At 46.7% G+C, this 18,572-nt stretch overlaps 1 protein-coding gene across 7 annotated transcripts in view; it reads right to left on the reverse strand.

Moving 5' to 3' along the window:
- The window catches only part of NUMA1 (nuclear mitotic apparatus protein 1), a 69,992-nt gene that overhangs the window by 12,886 nt on the left and 38,534 nt on the right, over positions 1-18,572 (reverse strand). For all 7 annotated transcript variants that reach the window (XM_068988135.1, XM_068988140.1, XM_068988138.1 and 4 more), the window contains exons 2-13: positions 17,922-17,995; positions 12,580-12,665; positions 7,817-7,896; positions 6,446-6,528; positions 5,660-5,740; positions 4,311-4,398; positions 2,961-3,081; positions 2,267-2,424; positions 1,871-1,988; positions 1,678-1,795; positions 1,240-1,380; positions 5-127 (exon numbers count right to left, since the gene is read on the reverse strand). In XM_068988135.1, the coding sequence (XP_068844236.1) occupies positions 5-127; positions 1,240-1,380; positions 1,678-1,795; positions 1,871-1,988; positions 2,267-2,424; positions 2,961-3,081; positions 4,311-4,398; positions 5,660-5,740; positions 6,446-6,528; positions 7,817-7,896; positions 12,580-12,665; positions 17,922-17,963 (1,239 nt within the window). In that variant the 5' untranslated portion in view covers positions 17,964-17,995. The remainder of the gene's footprint in view (positions 1-4; positions 128-1,239; positions 1,381-1,677; positions 1,796-1,870; positions 1,989-2,266; positions 2,425-2,960; positions 3,082-4,310; positions 4,399-5,659; positions 5,741-6,445; positions 6,529-7,816; positions 7,897-12,579; positions 12,666-17,921; positions 17,996-18,572) is intronic.

Here is an 18,572-nt window from a genome sequence, read left to right on the forward strand (position 1 = left end):
CTACCTGCAAGACATCGCCCAGCACCTCACCCTTCTCCTGGGGTGGGTTCTCCCGCAGCTGGGTCAAGTGTTCTTCCAGCTGTGAAAGCTTTCCCTGAAGGATTTCGTTCTTCTCTTCAAGGCATTTCTGGGAGTAAATGAGAGCCCCAGGTTAACAGAAATGAAACAGGCACCAGCTTGCCACACAAGCCCTCGTGAGCATTAACAAAACATTATTATCCCATTACCTTGTTACCAAGATCTCCTCTGGCCCCGACCTAGGGGAAAACTAGCAGAAACCAATGGAGACCTGACTTACCAGCCCCAGTCCCAGGGCTGAATTAAGTTGGGTGACCTGCTCATTTCTTCTCCAAGGCTGAATTTACTTAAGATTTCCTCACTGTATACCCTTCCTTGGTCATGTCTTGGCTCTCAGAGTATCCAAACACTCATCAGCTTAAAAATATCCTGTCTGAACAGCAGTAGCCACAGCTCCCCAGGTCCCCTGCCCCTCTTCACCACACTGTTCACTAAGCAACTACAATGGGCCAGGGCCTGTCTGAATCTACCCAACAGATAGGGAGGTAGCAACTACCATCCGTATTGTTTTTACAGAGGAAGAGCCCAAAGCTGACGAGTTAAGTGCCTTGTCCAGGGGCTACATGGTTACTAATAACATAGCAGAGCTGTGTTCTTAACAGCAAAATAATCTCAGTAACTTCACTTCATACCAGACAATGTGTGTTCAGTGCTCTACCTGCATTATCTTACAACAGATGACAGGGCAGCTACTAATTCTTTTTCCCATTTTAGGGAAAAGACACTTAGAAAGAAGTCAAGTAACTTGTCCAAGAGCCACACCTGTAAACAGCAGAGACAGGATATACAGGTGTACTGAACCGAAGCCCACTACAGCACACTATTAAGCCTTGAAGAGCAGTCAGCATAATTCCCAAAGATCCCATAGTGAAAAGTGAAGTCGCTCAGTCGTGTCCAACTCTTTGCGACCCCATGGACTATAGCCTACCAGGCTCCTCCGTCCATGGGATTTTCCAGGCAAGAATACTGGAGTGGGTTGCCATTTCCTTCTCCGGGAGATCTTCCCAACCCAGGGATTGAACCCGGGTCTCCTGCATTGGAGGCACACATTTTACCATCTGAGCCACCAGGGAAGTCCAAAGGTCCCATAGAGGTAAATGGCATTCAGCTTTGGGCACGTGGTCAAGACCATGGCCCTGACTTCCCGAAGCAGAGGGCTACCTTGTCCTGCAGAGCTGTGCCGAGCTCCTTCTCCAGATGCGCCTGCTTCTCCCTCCACTCCTGAGTGGCCCTGCTGTGTTCTTCTGTCAGTTCATTGAGCGCCCCCTGGAGTTGCTGCAGGTGACTGGCAAACTCCCGCAGCTGAGACAGACAAAAGGGAACCCCCGTTACCCAGGGTCAAAACTGCCAGAACCACTGCTGTCTGCCTGCTGAACTCCAGGGTCTGGACAGCTCCTGTTATCGTTCCAGCCCTCCTCAAGCCAAATGCAACTACTCACATCTCTAACGCAGGACTACTAATCAAAATTTACAGCCACCAGCCGGTCCCTGGCAGTAGCCAATGAAGGAATGAGGACATTCTCCTCAACCCTCTGGGGGAACTATCCAGACCAACTCAGCTGCACCTTCCAGGTGAGGACCAGAAACCCCAACTCTCACCTTAAAGGAAAGGTCCCCATTCTCCTCAGAAAGCTGGCTAATTCTGCGGTCCATCTGGCTCTTCTCTGTCTTCAGGTCCTGGCACTGCTTCAGAGCTTCGTGCAGCCGCACAGTGAGGCTGCGAGGGAGGGGGCAGTGAGGAAAGAGCACATGGCCGCTGCACTGGGCGCGAAGGGCAGCAGGAGAACCGTACCTCTCGTTCTTGCCACGCAGTTCCTCCAGCTCCCTGGGCTCCAGCGGACTGGCCGCCTGCTTCTCGTTGAGCTGAGCGAGGCGGTCAATGCGCTGCTGCAGCACGGCTATCTGCGCATCTGCCCGGAGGAGAGGAGAGGACTCAGCCCAAGACGAGGGGAGGAGCGAGGAGGGAGGGGGGAGGAGCCGCTGGTCCAGGGGAAGAAGGGGTGGGGGCACGGATAGCACCAGCTTCCAGGGGTCAGCCAGTGGGCCCAGGGATGAGCTCAGCTCCCGGGCCAGCAGGGGAGACAACACAGGAGGCAGAAGGGCCACACCTCAGACAGGCCCAGCACCTTCCTAGAAAATCCCAAATGCCGCCCATCCACACATGTCCGCCAGTGAGCCAGGTACCTACCCTTCTCGGTGAGGAGCTTGCGGTTCTCAGCCAACTCCAGCTCCAGCTCGTCTCGATTGCTTCTCTCATCTGCAAGCTGCTTCTTTAGCCGCCTCATCTGGAACTGTGGGGTCTGCAAGATGTCACCCATGGGGGAGGCTGGAGAACCTGAGAGGAAGCTGAGGAAGGAGATGGCCCAGATGCCATGGTCAGAGCCCAAGACGTGAGGGTGGAAGCAACCAACAGGCGCGGCGGAGGGTGGGGGCACAGATCTGTGGGTGCGCGCATGGGGTGAGGCCCAAATGCCTGGGTTCTGCCTGCAGTGCTACCTCGTGCTTTATGACGTGACTTAAGAGAAAGCTGCTCTTCTTTCTTCAAGTCTTAATTTCTCTATGCCTCCCCACCCACCACAGCTGCAAAAGGAGGGCATTCTCTTTGCCTTTACAGAACTGCACTAAGGGACTTTAGCCTAGTCTTCAAGATAGCAAGAAATCCCATAAACAGGGACCAGTCTTTGACAAGCCTTTTGCCCAGGACAGATTCCAACCAAGTCCCCCACTGATCCTGACATAGGGGAGGACGTCACAGGTCTGTAAGATACTCCAAGGTCTCTGATGACTCAGGGGCTGGTCAAGAGTTTGGCCTCTTGGAGGCAGGGATCCGAGCGCTGGGTGTTGAGGGCCTCCCATCCTGAGAGAAGAGCCCCAGCACATACTTGTTCCCGCTGGAAGAGGCAACTTTCTGTAGCTCTAAGAAGTGAACCTCCCTCTTGGCCTGGTGGCTGGGTGGGGAGAGCTCTTCAGAGATGGTGCTGGAACGGGGGGAAGGGACAGGAGCTGGAGCAGAAGGAGCAGACAAGCCACAGAGAGATCAGTGAGAGGTGGACAGATTTGCATCTCTTTGCTATTTGAGAACTTGCCTTAGTGGGGATGAATCCAGACACTTATATGTCAGCTGCTGAGGAAGGCTGGGCGGAGCTTGAAGCCTGGGGTCTGGGTTATCCAGCAGTCAGTGTCCTAAGCCAAAGCACAGGGCTTCCCTGCCCAGACTCTGTATTCAGAGACCGGACCAAGCGCTCACGCTTTTCCCCTCAAGCCGACCCTGAGTGGACTCCTCTCAGTCCCAGTGGCCTCTCAAGTCAGAGCCAGCAGCCTCCTCACTGAAACCCTCATTCTGAAATCGTGCACCGCCAGCATGACTTCGTTCTCAAAACCTCCTCCTCCCTTGGCTCTCACGGTGACCTTCACAAGGCCCTCCTGCCTCTAACACCCGGGCTCCCTCTCCCGCACCCGCTCCTTCCTCTCCCACCCGCCTGCCTGCCAAGCCCCAGAGTTCTGATGGGGCCTGTGTGCTCTGCCCACAGTGCCCAAGGCCCCAGCGGCCATCCATATACCAACGTGCAAGCCCATAGCCTGGCCCAGAGCCCTCTCCTGCATTCTACACTCACATCTGCAACATCTCCACCTGAAGTTGCTCACGGGGAACCTGAACACAAGGAACACCAAACTCAGCGGCTGGGTGAACGTGCTGAGACCCACCACCAGACACCTGTCATTGTTAGATGGCTCCTCCCAACAGGCAGCACTCTCACTCTACTGTACTTCCAGCAAGATGCCTGGTAGGTTCAATACCTCCCTGTTCTAGCACTTTTTCCTCATCATACATTCTGGTTTATGTATCTGCCTTCCCACCTAGAACACGAGCAATATGTAAGGAACAACAGTTTTCTAAAACTGTGTACTTCCAGCTTGTAAGTCAAGAGTAATGACTGTTTAAACAATAAAAAATGAAACAACATGTATGCGTGGGTGGTGGGGTAAACCAGGAGATCTGACAGCAGACATGATCACTTACAAATGTCCTGCGAGGGGCGAGGAGGAGCTCTGTGGGAACTGGGATGAGGGCAACATGGCCAGAAGTCATGTGGCTCCACGTTCCACATGTTTCCTAAGCACCTACACTGTGCCCTGTGTTGGGGTAAACCCCCAGAACTTCCTGACAACTCAGGATCCTAGCAGTCCCCAGCTCAGAAAAGACAGGATCATCAGACATGGCCCCTACTTACCTTTCTGCAAGAAGCTCTCCAAGTCTTTATTCAGGTTTAGCCCATCCTCATGGTCCAGCACAAATTTAAGAATGACGGCTAACTCAGCCTGGGCCACAGACAGAGAAAGAGCATCACTGAGGTGTTCGGGAGGCCTGCAGGGATGGAGGGCACCATCCTGGAGGTGCCCTAAGGGTCTGCTGGAACCCATCCCTGCCCTCAGAGCCCCATGGTCCAGTCCAGAATGTTCCACCAGAGACGTTCCACTCTATTTGTCCCCAGCCCCTCATTTCCCCCAAAGATGCACCCAGGGTCAGACAGAGGTTCAAACTGACTTCACTCCTGACCATGAGATGAGAATAGGTAAACAAAGCAACCCAGTTAGAAAGCTTTTACACACAACTCTGTTGGCCCCTCCCAGCTGGCCCTTAATGCTGTTCTCTAAGTGAAAACACCTTCGGGGCTCATGCAGGGCTTAACCACCAGCTCAGCTGTAAAATCTTGCCTTCGCTGTCTGAATTCCAAAGCTACAGAGCTGATCTGACTTCTCTGGCCATTTTCCTTATTTCTTTAGAATTTCTTTCTACCTGATCTATGATCAGCTTAGAGCAGAGAAAACGCTAAAGGAAGGAAGGAGCCACTTGTTCCTCCCACAGCATTACAACCCCAACCTGTGACAAGCCATGAGCTAAGTGAGTACAAAATGGGGTGAACTCAACGCTTCTACCACTACGTGAAAGGCCACAGCTCTCCGGACACTGCCCTGCCAGTCACTGACATGACCCTCTCTGGCATCCCAGCTGCTGCTGCTCTGGGGAAAAAAGCACAGCTGCTCATGCAGAAAGCAAAGACAACATCAGGACCCGCATGGCAGGTAGTTCCTTCTCTAATGAAGCAGATGCACCAACTCTGCTTCTCTTAGGGACCATGCAGAGGGCAGGAGAGGGGCAACTGCTCTGAGCTAGACTGTCATGATAGACAGAGACACCCTCACTGATCCGTCCTACTAGAGGAAAGGAGGGTGAAATGGAGTGACAGTGTGTAAAACACCCACTTAAATATACAGAAGCACATACACGAAGGAAAAATAATTTCTATGTATTATCCAAACACAGTTCAGGTACAGGTACAGTTAAACGTATGTACGTGAAAAGGGCCTTTTTGTCAGCAGTTACTGCTGAGAATGCGATTACTAGCAACTGTTATTTTCTTCTTTGTGCCTCTCGGTATTTTCCAGACTTTCTATAATGAATGGCTGTAACTACTACAACATAATTTTTAAAAACTATGCATGTTGTTTAGAGAAAAACAACTGGCATGGGGTGAAACATGGGCAAGCCTACTAGGTGGGATGGAGGCACAGGGCTTACCTGAATCTTGTATTCAAACTGCTCCCAGTCCCTGAGGCTCCTGGAGCTCATGGAGGAGTGGTACAGCAGCAGCATGGCCACCTAGAAGCAACAGGAGCGGCCACTGAACGGGGCTGCCTCTCTGCTCAGTCCCCAACCCCTGCCCTGATCTGGGGACTCCGAGCTCTCCCAGAATTCAGCAGCCCCAGGCTGCTGCCCTTAACTGTATCAGGAAACACTTTTTTCTTTTTTAAAAAAATCATTTAATTGGGGGCTAACTACTTTACAATACTGTGGTGGTTTTTGCCATACACTGACATGAATCAGCCATGGGCGTACATGTGTCGCCCGTCCTGAACCCCCCTCCCACCTCTCTCCCCACCCCATCCCTCCTGATTGAGGAATCAGTGCTCACTGTGCAAAAAGCCAGGAGCCAGAATCCCTGCACTCATGGAACCCAGGGTATGACACCTAAGGTATCCTTCATACGCCAGCACCCAGAAACAGAAGGGGGACTGAACTGGACTGAGCTAAAAAGAAAAATACGACGACAGCCAGCTAAGGCCTGACCCTTGCCAGCTGTCCACAGAGGCCACAGTAATGGTCCAGTAAATCTATTTGTCATTAGGATGGGCTAAAATCCTTGGCTGAATCAAGCCTCAGCTAGGTGGCTGCCTCAACCTACCACCAACCTCCACAAGGCTCAGAAATAAAGCACCCACCACTTCTGGGTTGAGAGCAGGCCCCTCCGCAGGCCCCTCTGGTGCCACCCTCTCACCCCCACCAGTTTCGTTTTCCACGGGTTACCTTCGCTAGCTCCAGCTCTGAGCCCTCCATCACCTTCTGCACTGACACCAGGCATTCTGCAGAAGAGGGATGTTTTCGGTTTTCTGTAATGATAATAATATAGAAAACAAGGTGAATTTCCTGGGAACCATCCCTGAGATAGTCAGAACACCTCTCAGTCAGAGGAGCAGAACAGCTGGTGGGACCAGGAGATGACACGCACATTTCCACCTGAAGTTAGTTCTATCCTGGGCTAGTCCAAGGACTACAGGGACAGTTCAAGGAGAAAACAGACTGGGAATTCACAGCAGATCTGGGGCCTGACACAGCACTCACCCACCCACACACCAACTCCCCCTCAGTACCACAGAGGAGGAGCCCAGAGATTCCAGGTCACTGCAGAGTCTCCTTCCAACTGAGGGTGCAGAAGTGTGCCTGCAGCTGAGTCAGACCAGGGTTTGGGGGATACCTGCTTCTTATGCTGCCAGTGGGGCTGGGCTCAATTACTAGTACCCTGCTTTAATCCATCATCACTTTTCTTATAAGCCTCTTGAGGTGGGGATGGCAGATAGCTCCTGAATCAAAGATGAGAACTCTGTGTCCATAACTATATGGGGGAGGGGACTGACAAGCACTGTGCTAGAAGCTCTGAGTGCCTGTGTGCTCAGCTTTTCAGTTGCACCCGACTTTTTGACCCTATGGACTGTAGCCCACCAGGTTCTTCTGTACATGGGATTCTCTAGGCAAGAATACTGGAGTGGTTGCTATGCATTCCTCTGGGGGAATCTTCCCAATGCAGGGATCAAACCTGCATCTCTTATGTCTCACTGCACTGGCAGGGAGATTCTTTCAAGCTAGCACCACCTGGGAAGCCCACTGGAAGCTTTGCATGAGTCCTTATTTACTCTGCACGTCAATCTTAAGAGCAATTAATCATCTTCATTTTACAGACAGGGAACCCCTGTCTAGGAAGGTCACACAAACAGTAGAGTAGAAGGGCTGTGCCCTTCTTACCCTGCCTGTGCCCCTATACCTATCACTTAAGCAATTAATTTAGGGTTACCACGGGAAACTGTTCTCCCAACAAGGGGAAGAAGGTAACATGGATCTTTCTGTCTCCTTGCAGTAGAAGGAATGGGAACCCAAGGTGATGAGTCCCCAAAATCAACCCCCTGCTCTCCCTGGATCTGAGACTCATACTCTGGGACTCGGGATACTCTCCTCCAACTGGTGCAGGCCAGACCCAGAGAAGGCACCCTGGCCATACTCATCTTGGTGGCACACAGTGGGCGGCCTCAAGCCTCTGCCCCTCCTGACACCTGAGACCTGGTTCTTCTGGCCACCCGAGCCCCAGGAAGCAGCTCCTTCCCAGCCAGAAAGAAAGGTGCTTACTCTGCAGAAAACTGCACACAAACTCCAGTCTCTCCGGCACTGGCCGCTGCAGGATTTGCTGCCCCTCATCAGTGCCAAGGCTAGAAAAAGAACAAGTGTTAGAACCAGAGTACTTGGCCAGCCTTCCCTCCTGGCTACTGTATTACCTGCCACCTTCCCATCCCTTCAGGATGGGTCTCTGTTGGATCTGATGGAGAACCAGGCCAGGCGCTGGAAGCAGGGGAGAAGACACCATTTACCCAGAAGGAACTGTGTGGTGGCTGAGAAGTGGGGACTTGAGGCCTGAGGCCCTCCTGGAAAAGACGGCACTCTGCCACCCCATTTGTGAATATGGAAAAGCTCTGTGGGAAGCGGGCTGAGAAGTGATGGAGGCAGCACAGATGGATGGGAAGTTGGGGTCAATAGTCCGGAATGGCTCAAGTGTAAAAGGTCAGGACGCCTGGGAACACGTAACAAGAGGACAAGTGCGTGAGGACTATGTACGCAGCTAGAGTTAAGAGAGGACTATGGAAACGGGAAATCAGATCCAAGAACTGAAAGAGCAGGTGGGAACAAGGCTCTGAAGTGGCATGGCAAAGGTCAACACTCACTAGGCTGAAGGCTGAGGTGGCCTCTGAGGGGCCAGGCCAAGGGACAATCACTCTTGATCTGTGACCTTCCTGGTGCTGGTTTAAGTGGAAATGTGAGCAAAGTGTGAAAAGCAAGGATGGCAGGGAGCAGCAGGGGGCGCTCTCATACAGGCCTGGCCCTAGCCCCTTTCGCTAAATGCAGTTTCATTTTCAGAAGTGACTACCCTCATTTAAAAGTTAGAAAGTTGACTTTTCTATCCAGGCTACAGCTGAAGATACTGATTAAAAGGCCTCCTGTTATTCAGATCCCACAGCTCCAGGTTTCAATCCACTTTCCAGAGGGCAGGGCAGACTTGAGAATCCCCCTGCAAAGCACAGAAGCATCCCAGCCAAGACTGGGAGTTACTCTATCCAGCTCTGGAGTGATTACAAAGGCTTCTTCCAAGGGAAGCCCCACAAGCAGCACTCTGGGTACCTGGTCTGTGATTAGGGACACCTACAAATTCCTTCAGAGATGCTAATCTCCTCACAGACTCCTGAAAGAGCCATCCTCCCTACCCACCCACAATCTGGAATGTTGTGACTCTTTCTCTGCCTCATCACAGAGTAGTAATTTACCTAGGTGTATTCCATTTGACAAAAAAAAATAAACATGGTACTTTGGTTAAATGTTTGAGAAATACTGGGTTAAACCCAACTGAACATTTTCTAAAGAAGAAGGCATAACAGGCATTATTTCCTAAACATATCTGACCACAAAACACATTTTTTTCCCCACTGAGCCCCTGAGATAGTATAGTCACATGGAACATGCTTTGGAAAACACTGGTCCTGGGGAAACACAGTCCATCCTTTAAGAAGACAGCATTCAAGTCTCATCTCTGGCAGGAAGCCAAGCAGAACCACTGCTAGTCATGTCTCCCCCTCCTTCTCAGGCATTCCTACAACACTCCACAGACCCATGCACATCATTTATAAGTGACCACTCTGTGTGAGCTGAAAGATAGGAATACAGCAGGTGCTGAATACGTATGGGCTGACTGACCAATGAGGAACGCTTTTAACTGGGATGAGCAGAGGTCAACACCAGTAAGGCAAGTATCAGGGCTTTAAGTTTTCTGGGAAAATGCCTCCACTGAACTTTGATTTGCAAGCCTCACAGATTTCAAAGAGATGGGATAGCTATTCACACACAGAAAAATGGAGAAACTTGTCAGAGGGGTTGACTCTAATGAATTTTCCGAGAGAGAAAGCCAAGTGGCCAAGGAACAAGCATTTGTTCGATTCCCACAGATTCTATCTGCTGCCAACCCAGCCCTCCTTCATTGTCTTTCCCTGAGAACCAGGTGTCTGATTTCTGTTAGCAACAGTAGGGGCATCACAAACGAATCAGCCAGAACACATTCACCAATAACATTTTCCCAAAGAAAGTTGGTCAGCATCACCCTGTATCTGCGGTGAAGATCAGGGTTAACCTGGGATTTCAATAGCACTTCCAGCCAACACACACACACTCTCTCTCTCCCCACTGCTACTCTTCTCCCCACCTGTCTCTTCTAATCTAAAGCTCAGGCAGCACCTTAGAAAATAACTTGGAAAATGGGCATCTTGAAATTTTGACCTGCCTTATGCAAATTTCCCACTGAGTTATAAACCAAGGATATACATCCTTACCCCTGAACACATCTACTGCTTTTGTCATCAGGCAAGGAAATTTATCTCCTCAAAAGCAAAAGCTTGATCCTTCCATGCTGCACACTATTATCTGTTACAATGAGGGAAGTCATACCTGGCTGTCTCTCCTTCGGTGATGTTAAAATTAAATCGTAGGTTAGGTATTGCCAGCCTAATGGTTTTACTGGCCATTGATGTTAGTTGCCTAGATCGACTACTTTCATTAGGGTTTGCAAAATAGTTACTAGTTACATTATGAGTTACAAAATGCTGACTTACAGGTGGTATACAACTCCACTATGAAGTATCCTTGAAAAAAAAAATCTTAAGCTAATTAAATTTAGACCTAATTACCAGTTTATAGGCAACAAGGGGAAGAACAAGTTAAGGAGTACCATGATGATGCAATTAACAAAGGTCAGAATTTAGGAAAGTCTACAAGATCCAAAAAAAAAACAGAGAGTGGGGTGTAGAGGTAGAAATGAGTAGGAAACAAGACTGGAGGGAAGAAAAATGGGCCCCTGATGAAAGCTCTGAATACCCAAACTGAAGTTTTCAGATTTCAACCTCTTGGCAATGAAGAGTTGCTGAGGTCCATGAGCTGCTGAGCACACAGTTTTGAGAGCAGGATGGAGGAAGGTCTTGAGATCATACTACAAGGATACCCAGGACTAAGGACAGGTTAGAGAAGAATGAAGCCATGAGAGTCTGGTATCCAGAGGCAGAGGAAGGGATGTGAGAAATCTCCTGAAAGGACAAACTGAGAAGATGGTGACATTAGAAATCAGTGCCCAGGTGAGGGGAGAATTCAAACTGATGTTGAAATGTCCTGTGTCTGGGTAACCGGGAAAAAAAATGGTGTTGTCCAGGAATTCCCTGGCAGTCCAGTGGTTAGAGCTCAGCACTTTTACTACCAGGGCCCGGATGCTATGCCTGATCAGGGAACGAAGATCCCACAATCCATGTGGTGTGACAAAAGAAAAGAAAATGGCACTGTCTGTACCAAAATAAGAAATACAGTGGCTTTCTTCCCTAAGGCATGTGGGCCAGTCAGAGCCACAGGGACCTTTAAGAAATCATATTAGACATCTCATTATCAATATAAATCTCAAAAGATTAAAAAAACAAAAAAACCCACTCTAGCAAACACATCTGTCGTGGGGGCACTCAGCCCCACTAGAATATCAACTATATGTTCATTCACTCATTTTCACCTAACAAACATTAATTAAAGTCTAATCACTGCAAAGTCCTAAGTCAGGTGCAGAGGACCTAAAGATGGATTAGACCCACACCCTGCCTTTGACAAGTTCGGTTCTACCTTGTTTCCCTGTCAATGAGCTGCTGCCTATAAACGCAGCCAAGCTGCTTCAGAGATGCTGAATTCCACTTCCCACATGCTGTGTGTGGATACAACGCGTACAGGTGCGTGCGTGCTCAGTCGTGTCTGACTCTCTGCGACCCCATGGACTATAGTCCGCCAGGCTCCTCTCTCCATGGCATTTCCCAGGCAAGAATACTGGAGTGGGTTGCCATTTCCTCCTCCAGGATATCTTCCTGGCCCAGGGATCGAACCTGTGTTTCCTGCACTGCAGATTATCACTGAGCCACATAGGATGCCTCAACACTTCAGATCTTGGTCTGGGGGACTCAGCACCTATTGTGCTTTCCTTTAAACTGGGAGTCGGTCCTCTCCACTGTCCTCCCAATTCCTTACATCATGGTTTGCCTATACTTTTGCCCATGGCACAAAGAAGTAAAAGTCAGTCAGTCTGCCCTTCATAATAATTCCTTAAAGTTGAGGGTACAGGAGACAAGATGAACCATAAGAGCTTTAGAAAGATAAATATAGGTTATGGCTTGGCCCATCTTTGCTGGGTTCCAGAAAGGTGAGACAAGAGGAGGAGACCCCACTCCACTCATTTCTCAGATAACTGTGAAGTTCAAAGGAAATGTGCTAAAGACACAGATATAAAATGAAGGGCCTAAACCGAGATCCTGGCTACATGACAAGCGGCTTATCAAATGCTAACTGACCTCAGAGAATAAGTTAAGTGAGGTAGGTGAAAACCCCAGAAATGCTCTAATGGGTTAGAAAGGCATAAATCTGTGCAGTGCTAACAAGTGAAAAGATTTTTAGGTGCTGCTTCTTTCTCTCAAGGTTATGAACTTCCCCTTTCTTCTTCCTGGCCCCACAGGTTGCAAAGAGGGTTTGTGAGGTAACGATGATCTTGTGAGATAAGCAGGAGGGCTGCAGAAGAGTCCTGTTGAGACAGGAGGACAGGGAACGCCAGGGCAGACTCCCAGAGGTGAGAACACAGAGGCCTGGCAGCTCTCCTACGAAAGAGCGAGGCAGCCTCAAGACGGGACCAGTGAAGCCTCTCTCGTAGAGACACACAGGGACTGGAGGACGTTCCAATCCTGCGGCGCTTTCTGGCCAGCCAGGAAAGGAATCAAATGCAGTTCCCACGCCAGCCTACAGCTGCACTAGAGGCTGCAGGGAAGGCAGTGCAGACTCACATGCCGTCAATGATCCTGATGAAGACACCGCAGTCCTGGAGCTGCAGCACAGCCTCCACCGGGTCAGCCAGGCGCAGACTGTTCACCTGCAAGGCAAAGGGAAGCACTTGGTGAAACCTTCTAGTGCAAGAAGGCCTGGGGCTTGCTCCTTTCCCCAGGTGCTGGCAATTCTGCTTGTTCTGAGTGCCTATGTGCGTCCTAAGTTGCGTCAGTCGTATCTGACGCTCTGCGAACTCCTGGACTGTACCCTCCAAGGCTTCTCTGTCTATGGAATTCTCCAGGCAAGAATACTGGAGTGGGTTACTATTCCCTTCTCCAGGGGATCTTCCCAACTCAGGGATCGAACCCGCATCTCTTATGTCTCACTGCATTGGCAGGCAGGTTCTTTACCGCTAGTGCCACTTGGGAAGCCCCTTCTGAGTGCCTATAGTTGCAGCTAAAGGAATGCAGAGACAGGCGATTCTAGGACTTTTAATTTCAGCAAAGGAATGTTGCTACACCAACTCATCCACTAAAGGCCACCTGAAAGCTGCTCTCAGAGTCCTTCCTTTGAGTTCTTATCCTTTGAATAAGAGCTTAAGTTCTCCTAGAATGTTCCAGCACTCGGGTGTATTTTGAATGTAATTGGGCATAAAATGGTTCTAGAAAGAAACTTGTACCCCAAGAGAGGAACCTGAGGCTGGGAGTGAGGAATAGTTAAAGAAAGGCTTTTTTTATATAGCCCTTTGTGTTTCTTGAATGCTTATAGCTCAGATGTTATATTTACAGCCCTTTGTATCTCTTGATTTTATAGCTCTTGAAATCTGAATTTTGTGTCTACTCAAAGTTAATATTAAATATCAGGTATATTTTATATACTCCCACACAGATATAAAATCTCGTAATTGATGCATTTTTAAATTCTTTCCAGACATGAAACTTTGGCTGAGGCAGGGAGAAATGATGGGAACACACGATAACAAAGAAAAAAGGATGGAGGAAGGAAACGAAGTGCTACAAACCCCAAAGAAAAACGTGTCAATTCAGATTCAATCACCTTTCCCATTCCTGGCCTTCACCAGGCGTTCATCTAACTCAGCCTTTGCCACTAGAAAGTTCACCAGCAGTCACACACAGATGAACCAGGTACACAGGTTATTCAACAAGCATGCATGGTTGACTACTACAGGAAAACCTCATAAATTCCACTGGTACCAAGTGCAGAAGTCTGGGCTAAAGTTTACCTTTGCGGTACCTTATTAGGAAGGAAGAGTTTGCTAAGTCAATCACATATGCAAGACTGAGGGAGAAGGGAGACATATCCCGATTTACAAGGTATTTTTAAAAACTTCAGAGTAGTGGTTATGCACAAATGAGTAGATTCTATTAACTGTACTCTTTATTTTTTTTAATTGAAGTAGTTGATTTACAAAATTGTTAGTTTCATAGTGATTCAGTATTTTTGCAGATTATCCTCCATGATAGGTTATTACAAAACACCGCAAATAATTCCTTGTGCTATGCAGTATATCCTTGGTGCGTATCTATTTACTGTAGCAGTTAATCCCACATCCCTAATTTGTCCCGCCCCCTCAAATGTGCTCTTCAACAGGCACTAGAAGAGGCTCCCAGACAAGGATTTTGAACCCAGCTCCTCCATACACTAACTTGCCAGGTACATTTGTTACCAATTTTGTTTCTTTCTGCGCCTATTTTCTCACTTGTCAAACTTACCTACCTTAGAGGGCCAGTGTGTGTTCATTCAAATGAGATTGTGGATGAAAGAACACATTACCAAATAAGAGGACTAAATGCAAGGCACTATTATAGTTAATCAAAATTAAAAGAGTGAAATAGATCCAGCAATACTTCTACTTCTTAATTAAATTAGCTGACTGCACTGGAGAATCATGAGGATGAAAAAAAAAAAATCAGTCATCAGTTACAGAAATGATAGTACTTATTTCCATTAAATAATTTTATATTAAGAACTTCTAAATGAATCTAAATTAAAGTGGATTGAAAGTAAAAAAGAATTTAAGTGTGGAATATAAAATAGAACCTTTCATTGGACTCTTAAAGATAATTTATACCATCTTTGGGGGCACATGTGTGTGTGCATGCATACACATGCTCTTAAAAATAATAATTTATATTATCTTTAGGGGCACAGGTGTGTGTGTGTGTGTGTGTGTGTGTGTGTGTGTGCTTAATCTAATTAGAAAAGGCCAGTGTGAATTTTTAAAGAAGATTCTGAATATTCCAAGCCACGGTCCCTTTCTATCTGCTGAAAATGAAGAGACTGCAACGACTTAAGCATCCAAAACATCTTCTTTTAATATCTGAACCTACGTAAAACATTCAAGGGCTGTGAATGCTCATTCACTAACAAGACTGGAAAAAAATCATACCAGTTAGCTGGTTTAACTTGAGGAACCAGGATTCATCTCCTATCAATTAAGCAATAACTCAGCAACAGTTTCTTTCATGGATATAAAAATATATTTCCTTCCTGTGCATTATTTTGCTCTCAAATGAGAAATCATTTGAAAGCTGAGGAAGTAGACAAGCTCCTTCATCTCTAGTCAGGATATAAAACGTGAGAGCGGGCCAAGCTCACTGAAGAATCTAGGATGAGGCTTCCAGGGTCATTTACGGTTGCTGAATCTTAAAAAGTTCCTTATATTCCTTACAACAATTTACTCACTATAACTGCTGGGTACAGGATAATTTCAAGCCATACTTCAATTTAAATAAAATATAGGTTATTCTTTACATTAGAAAATAAATTACTGAAAACTTGGAAACAAAAAACTCCACTCACTCTAGTATTTTAATATCTGTACTTCTAACATTTTGATTTATTTCTTTCTAATCTTTTTTCCTAGGTCATTAAAAAAGAAATCACCACTGTGACTGTCACATGCATGTGTCTGTGTGGATGCCACTCTTCTCACTAACAAGCACTATTCCATGTTGCTACAGTGTTATAAAATCCACTTTAGCTGCCTAAGGTATTTAAATTGAAAAACTATATCTAACTATATTTTAATATATTAATGCATTTTCACTGTGATCTTTCAGAAAAGTATACACGTATCTGCTGTTAAATAAAACCAGTCTTTTTTGTGTCTTCTCGGAAACGTAGTAGTCACTATAAAACCAAGCCTAAAACCGATATAAATAAACGGATAAAACAATGTAGCTGAAGTACTCCTAACGATCACTTAGTCAACTGAACTAGGCACACAGCCACTACTCAACCAGTCTTTTCCTGGGGAAGAGGAGAAAGAGCTAACACTTCTAATATAGACATAAAACACTGAAATGTAAATAAAAAAAATATAATATAAAACATCCATCTTAAACTATACAACTAAAATTTGCATCTATTTCAGAAGCTGAAGACTAAGAATGCACGTTTTGTACACTAAACACATTATTTCCTGACTACAGATTTGACAGTGATTATAAAGACAGTTTTAGTAAATCCACCCTACTTGGAAATTAAACATTCATTTCCCAATTCGGTAATTTTCTCTTAAAGTTGGTTCTTTAATTAGTCCTTTTTGATCAGCACTTAGGGTGACTACTAAAATACCCCCTACAAATAGCATGCCCAGGCAGTATATTTACTTACTCATTTTATTCATTTATTTATCAGCCACTCTGTGGAGCATGTTTATTTACTGGTCACTCTGCAGCATGCAGGACCTTAGTTCCCCACCCACAGATCAAATCCATGCCCCTGCAGTGGAAGCATGGAGTCTTAACCACCGGACTGCCAGGGAACTCTCCCAGGCAATATTTTAATATTTAAGTGTTTTTTACAGACATTATCTCATATTCTCATAATAACTCCATGAGGTATTATTATTATTTCCATTTTTAAAATGAGGTGCTGCGAGGCTAAGTAACTTGTGCTGGGTCACACAGATAAGCCAGAGCAATGATTCTAAGCTGGGCTGTCTGCCTCTAAGATCCTCGCGTGTCATCATTACCCTGTGTGGCTTCTTCTGTTTCTCTGTAGCTTTAAGTTCCCAATGCTCAGCATTATTTTTTCATTTGCCATTGTCTTAGGCAGAAGTATATGAAAAGAACTACCAGAAGAATTTTGGTGAAGTAATCAGAAGGCACTAGGAGGACAATGGAAGCTGACAGAAACACAGTAAAGAAAGCAAGGAGAACCTTGCCCTGAGATTAAAGGCCTTTCAAGACCAAAGTCCCTACACGTCACAAAATTCAGCATCAATCCTTTTTCAGAAACATGAAAGAAAAAAAAAAAAGGAAGAAACATGCACAAGGAGAGGGCAAACATGGGTTCCCATGCTGCTGTGCAGCCACCCTTCCCATCCTGAAAGGGAATATATACCTCAGAGAAGCCTTTTCTAAGCTATACAAGTAAAGCCATGGATCACTTGTCAGCAGCAACATCATCAGCAATAATCAAAGTTAAATACCAAGGGGAGGGCTTCCCTGGTGGCTCAGTGGTAAAGAAGCCACCTGCCAATGCGGGAGACATGGGTTTGATACTCGGTCCCAGAAGATCCCACATGTCTCGGAGTAACTAAGCCCTTCCCACAGCTACTGAGCCCAGGAACTGCAACCACTGAGCCCACACACTGCAACAAGAGAGGCCACCACAACGAGAAGCCCAGCACCACAGCTGCAGAGTAGCCGCCTCTCGTCACAACTAGAGAAAAAGCGCTTGAAGCAATGAAGGCCCAGCACAGCCAACAGATAAACAAATTTTAAAAAACCGAGGGGAACTCAGCCATAAAAAGAACAAAATAATGCCATCTGCAGCAACAAGGATGAACCTAGAGGTTCTCTTACTAAATGAAGTCAGTCAGGCAGTGAAAGACAGATACCACATGATACCATTTATATGTGGAACCTAAAAAGAGGCCACAAACGAACTTATCTACAAAACCAAAATAGAGTTACAAATGTAGAAAATAAACTTATGGTTACAAGGGGGTAAGGAATCAACTCGAAGATTAGGACTGACAAACACACACTACTATACAGAAAATAGATAATTAATAAGGACCTACTGCACAACACAGGGAGCTCAACTCAATACTCTGTAATGGACTATATGGGGGGGAAATCTTACAAAGAGTGGACATATGTATTCGTATAACAGATTCACTTTGCTGTACGCCGAAAGTAACACAACATCGTAAATCAATTATACCCCAATTTAAAAAAAGCTACGGGGAAAGGCAAAAGAAAACTGTGTTTTCTTTATCTGGAGAGGAGAAGACTCTACATACCCCTGACTCCTAAAGAACTCCTCTCTCACCTCTCCCAAGCTTCCTGGAAAACTGTGGCACACAAAGGAGAGGAAGACCACTCACCCAAGTGAGGAGTGCAGCCGCCCGGGTGGCATGGAGCGTCATCTTGGTGAAACCAGACAGTCAGCCCGATGCACCTGGAACCCAAGAGAAGAGGCAGGATGGTTAATTACATCAGATATCCACGATGAAGGAAGAAGGGGAGCTTCTCCATAAGGAGCTCACTGTCTAACAGGGGAAAGAGATACATAAATCTGATAATCCACTACCCATCATCTCTTAGGCCTCCCTCTGCAAGTGTACTCTGCTTAATCTACCAAGGCACCATGGGAGTTTTTAGAGAGCTCAGAGCATACATCAAAATTATTCTATAAAACATATGGTGTCATAGCTGACAATAAAGAACTCTGCATTTAATTTAATGTCCACAAGCTCTACACACACTCTTTCTGTCCCTTAGAAAATACAACACTCAAAGCTGGACTTCAACCCTACTCTTTGGGACGTGGTGCCCTTAAAACGTGAAACAAACATGGTTTTTCAGACACACCTAGGTCTGAATGCTGATTCCATGTGACCAAGCTCTTGTGACCTTGGACAAGTAGCATTAACTTCTTTTAGTCTCAGTTTCCTCACCTGCAAAAAGGGATCTGCAGAAACCTCTCTGGGTTATTTACTGTGATGCTTCAAGACGAAACAGATAAAGCAAATAGC

Source organism: Capricornis sumatraensis, chromosome 16 (assembly GCF_032405125.1).
Source record: "Capricornis sumatraensis isolate serow.1 chromosome 16, serow.2, whole genome shotgun sequence".
Taxonomy (NCBI): domain Eukaryota; kingdom Metazoa; phylum Chordata; class Mammalia; order Artiodactyla; family Bovidae; genus Capricornis; species Capricornis sumatraensis.